A 5,030-nucleotide genomic window follows, 5' to 3' on the forward strand; every position below is an offset into this window, starting at 1 on the left:
TTGTTCAGGGAGTTGTACGACCTTTGTTTAATGGTTGGGGAGGGGTCGTAACTGCAGGGCTGGGCGTGGGAGGAGAGCCAGCCGAGAGTGCTTGGACACGGTTCCAGTTCACATCCAGTGTTGTTCTTGCACAAAACCAGCCATTGCTCAGCGTGGTGAGGTAGAAGGGGCACCCATTTGTAGCCCGGCAGCCTGGGCTCTCGGGGTAGACCCTTGAAAAAGTAGTTCAGGGTAAGGGGCGTCCTCCTGTTCTACCAGTCTTTGAGGCATGTTCACTTTATATTTGTTTTTAAGGTAATGGACTGATTTTTGTAACTTAATAATAAAGTAATAGGTGAAGAATTACTTCAGAAACATTGTTGCTATAGAGTCTTGCAACTGGCTTGTTCAATACACTTATTCCATAATGCAATATTCATAGTTTAGAGTACAGCAGCTTAGGAGAGGGCAGGGGATTCTGCAGGCATGCTGTCATTTCCCTGACTGGTAAATATGCTTCCTTGGTGTCGGTTTGTAAACTTAATTAAGACCAGAAAATGACGCCGAAGTATTGAGTGCCCATGGGTATCTGATAGAAAAATCAGAATACAAGGTACTCCAGGAAAACTAAGTGCTGACTCAGATTTTATGAATCAGTCTTGTAAAAATAACTACTTTATTTAGTTGGGAATGTTGTGGCTTGGAGTTTGGATGAAGAACTGTTGATACAGGTGTTTCCTGATTAAAATGCAGTCTTTGCAAAAGTTGATACCACATGTGGCAAGCGTAGCAAGACATCCTTCTGGGTCTGTGCTCATCCTGTTGCTAGGCTTTCGGTGTCCAGATTAATTTTTAACTTTCCTTTTGGGATGTCCATTGCAGATGCGGGTGGCTGGTTCGGCTGGATGATGCCCACGCTGATCCTGTGGCTTGTGAATGGAGTGATTGTACTGAGTGTGTTCATAAAGCTCCTTGTGCATGGAGAGCCGGTGACCCGGCTGCACTCAAGGTCATCGGTCACGTTCTGGAGGCATCGCAAGCAAGCGGACCTGGATTTGGCACGGGTAAAGTTGACTTGTTGTTTTGCATCAAACGTGTCTTCTAGGAGAGGGTGTGGGTAAATGCGGCCTAGTGAGGCAGTGGCTCGGCACTTGCAAGAGCATGGTATTCTTCGAGTAGATTTTCCTGTCTGATTTCAGAGAGGCTGGTACTAGGTTGTCTTGAGCAGATTGCCATCCTCCCTCAGCCTAAATTAGTGAGGCATGGACGTCAGCATTGGAAGAGGCTCCTAACTTTTGTCCTTGTTCCTTGCTGCTGCATCTGGTAGCAATCTTTGGTAGCAAGGTCTTGGTTTTTGTCCAGAATCTGGCCTCTGCTGCGTCTGTTTATCTCCTGTCCTCCAGCCTCTTGGAAGTCTTCTCCATCATTGAGGCAACATTTGGCTTTTGATATGGGGACTCTGAAACTTCCATGTTGTTTGAGAAGGCAGGAAGCTCCTTTCACCTAGTGCCGATGTGTCTCAGGCAGTGCAGGATCAGAGCCACATGTGGAAAGATATGTGTAGGGCCACATTTGAAGCTGGTGTAAACTGCCTTCATGTTTACCGGGTCTATGTTGACTTCCCTCAGCTAAAGATCTTGTCCTAGCTTGCACACCAGTTTCTCTTGCTCCCAGTGCCAAGGTGGTCCCAAAGTCTCTCTGTGATGGTGCTTTTTGTTGTTGAAACTTTTGTCGTGTTATTGGCAGGGGGATTTTGCTGCAGCTGCGTCAAACCTGCAGACTTGCCTGTCAGTACTCGGCCGAGCGCTGCCGGCTTCCCGCCTGGACTTGGCCTGCAGCCTGTCCTGGAACGTGATCCGCTATAGCCTGCAGAAGCTGGCGCTGGTGCGGTGGCTGCTGAAGAGGACTTCTCATCAGTGGCGGGCAAGGGAGGCCACTGCAGGCTTTGAGGACGAGGCCAAGACCAGTGCTCGGGATGCCGCTCTGGCATATCACAAGCTCCATCAACTCCACATAACAGGTAGGAGCAGAGGTAGCAGATCTGCTGTCCTCGTTTTGCCAAATGAGGAGGCTCAGAGCTGATCCTGGGCGATACAGGGAGAGCACTACGACCTCCCTCCTCTGGGAGGGCTGCTGTTGGAAATTAGCCTGACAAATTTCAGGAGACACTTACTAAAACACGACAGGTTCATGCAATAAAAGAGCTGTGTAAGAACGGCTGAAGCAACAGCAGTGTCTTGAGTTAATGTGTTCCTGAGTCTGCAGAGGCGGCTGAGGGTCTTTCCCAAGCAGCAGTTGATTGAGTCCAGTCGCTTTTTGCTGCTGTTAAGGGCTTATTTCATCCCTGTCACTTGGGAATGTGATGTGGAAGCAGGGGCTGGGGTTAATTGCTGGAAGAATTTAAATTTCTGAAGCTGTGTAGAGCGCAGATTGCCAGTTGGTGTTGATATGCTTTGAAAACCTGGGTGTGTGCACATGTACTAAGGAAGTGCTTGAATGTTCCTTGTGAACGGTTGTTTTTGCCGTTTCCTTGGCAAACCGATTTGCAATGTTAATAGTCTCCGAGCACATCAGAAATCCAAGCTAAACTTCCTTCTGCCTAATCACGCTGTGTGAGTTGTAGCCGTGCCACCAGGGAGAAGTACTTGTCCTTAATATTATCTGTGTAGGTACAGGTGTGGACTGCAAAGGAGTTCAGTTTTAAGATAGCAATGAATATAGCGAGACAGAATTTGCTGATGATTTATCCTAACCGGCTTAGCTATACAGGGCTTTCTCGCAGAAGCAAAGCTGTGGATGCCAACCTTGGTATCTGTGGAGGGAAGACTCAGTTACGGTTGTTCTGTTGCCTGAATACAAAGTAGGCATACGATGTTGTAAACTTCTCATGTCAGCAAGTTCTTGTTGTCTCTTTAGGATAGTAGCCCTGCAAATCACAGTAGTATTTAGTAGCTGGTACTACTGCATTAGAAGTTAACACTTTTCCTTTCCCTCCTGGTGCAGGTAAACTTCCCTCCAGCTCAGCTTACTCGGGCTTGCACATGGCCCTATGCGCTGTGAATCTGGCTGAGTGTGCGGAAGAAAAGATCCCACCCAGCACAATGGCAGAAATCCACCTGACGGCTGCAGTTGGCTTGAAAACCCGCTGTGGAGGCAAGCTTGGCTTCCTAGCGGTGAGTTGTCGTCTCCTCTCCTCTCCCATCATACCTCCAAGCAGAGCTCTAGGAAGGCCTGCAAGCTGGCATTGCCGTAGCTCAGGGCATCTGCTAGCACTACAATTACAATATGGCCTGCAATTATGATACGAGCTGTAATTATGATATGACCTTTGTCCTTGGTGGTCTGTCTCCCTGGTATTGTTCTCAATCTTACCCTCTCCTTTCCCCAGAGCTACTTTCTAAGCCAAGCTCAAAGCCTGTGCAGCTCGGAGCGGAGCGCCATTCCTGACTCGTTGCGTTGGCTGTGCCATCCCCTGGGACAGAAGTTTTTTGTGGAGCGAAGCTGGACGGTGAAGTCTGCTGCAAAGGAGAGCCTGTACTGCACCCAAAGGAACCCCGGTGAGAGCCTCTTGTGTCCCAAGCATGTGGCCTCCCAGCACTGCAAGCCTGGCAGTCTCTCTGCCTCTGGGACAAAAGCGGGTGTCTTGTTTGAGAGCATGCTTTTGTATGTCTGCCCTCCTTGTGGTCTTAATGGGTGAGAGGGGCTGTGGAGCTGAGAGATGTCTCCTCAGCCTGCAGGAGATGGCTCTCTTCCCTTTGTATACTGTTCTGTGTCATCCTACTTGTGTCTTTATATGCTGGAACGCAACCTGGATGTGGCCTCGAATGTCTGGGGGGTGACTCTGGGGTGACCAAGGTTTATCTTCTGCAGAGCAGTGTCATCACCATTTTGCTGAGTGGCTGAAGTGCCACAGGGATGTTTGGCCAAGGCCTGCAGCTTTTAATGGCTAATAAGTAAGAGTAATGGCTAATGATAAAAAGGCCCTGAAACTTAGTCTTTAGAAATCTTTGCATTAATTCCTCAAGAATTTCCCTCTACTGGTTTTCCTCTTGCTCCTACATTTTGATTCTTCTTTTTGGTTGTGTTGGGAGGTGGCTATCATTGTATGCAAGTGAAATGGTTTGGTTTTTTAATTCCTCTCTAGCGGATCCCATAGCACAAGTTCATCAGGCATTTTGTGAGAACCTGCTAGAGCGAGCGGTGGATTCACTCGTGAAGCCTCAGACTAGGAAAGAGATAGCGGGACAAGAGGAGGAGGAGCCATGGTAAGTTTGTGTGCTGCGCTAGGGACTGCTGGCCGCAGCTGCAGGCTCTGATGCAGAACTCATAACAATTGATCGAGTGCTCTGGGGCAAACTGAGTGGTTAGTCCTTATTAAAGACTTGAAACGACAATGTAAGTCTGACCACCACAGCTTATTAGATGGTGAGCTCTACCTCTTCATATTAAAACCTCTGAAGTCAAAGGTGAACCCGGGTGTGGTAAGGGTTTTTGGTGTCAGCTGGCATAGTGCTGGTTGATTGGAGATACGGATGGATGGCGCTTTCTCTGCTGACAAAGTTTAATGTTCAGAACACTAAAATTACTGTGCACCTACCACTTCTGTAGACCAGAACATATGTCCAGGCCTCTAAGAGCATGAAGGTCTGACATGTCAGAGAGTGACCCCACTAGCTCACTACGTTATGCATGAAGGTGTTCTCCTAACTCAACAAAGTGCCACGCTTACCAGCAGTGAAAAATCAAACTGACGCATGGCAAGAGGGGGAGAGAAGATGTTGGCTGAAATTGTCCTTGGCCTCTGCAAGCTCTGTGACCGAATGAAAGGGGCTGATAGGTGGGAATCAGAGCAGCTCTTTCCTGGACTTGGCGGGAAGTGGGGCCCCAGCCTTTTCCAGCAATTCTGCGCTGTTTCTAGCTGATCTCCAGATTTGCTGGTGCTAGGCAAACGCTATGTAAATATATGGGAAGCTCTGTAAGGATCCTGTCCTCAAGAAGTGTGGGTAAAAGCGTCAAATGGGAAGGTCACCTGTTTTCCCTCCCTGTGTAGG

General features: G+C 48.4%; 1 protein-coding gene across 1 annotated transcript in view; it reads left to right on the plus strand.

Annotated features, from left to right (window-relative positions):
• Positions 1 to 5,030, plus strand: part of SREBF2 (sterol regulatory element binding transcription factor 2) — a 19,108-nt gene that overhangs the window by 7,552 nt on the left and 6,526 nt on the right. The window contains exons 8-12 of the mRNA XM_009322000.1: positions 862 to 1,043; positions 1,726 to 1,999; positions 2,983 to 3,152; positions 3,368 to 3,536; positions 4,124 to 4,244. Of these exons, the coding sequence (XP_009320275.1) occupies positions 862 to 1,043; positions 1,726 to 1,999; positions 2,983 to 3,152; positions 3,368 to 3,536; positions 4,124 to 4,244 (916 nt within the window). The remainder of the gene's footprint in view (positions 1 to 861; positions 1,044 to 1,725; positions 2,000 to 2,982; positions 3,153 to 3,367; positions 3,537 to 4,123; positions 4,245 to 5,030) is intronic.

The sequence above is a fragment of the Pygoscelis adeliae genome, unplaced genomic scaffold (assembly GCF_000699105.1).
Source record: "Pygoscelis adeliae isolate BGI_AS28 unplaced genomic scaffold, ASM69910v1 Scaffold60, whole genome shotgun sequence".
Classification (NCBI taxonomy): Eukaryota; Metazoa; Chordata; class Aves; order Sphenisciformes; family Spheniscidae; genus Pygoscelis; species Pygoscelis adeliae.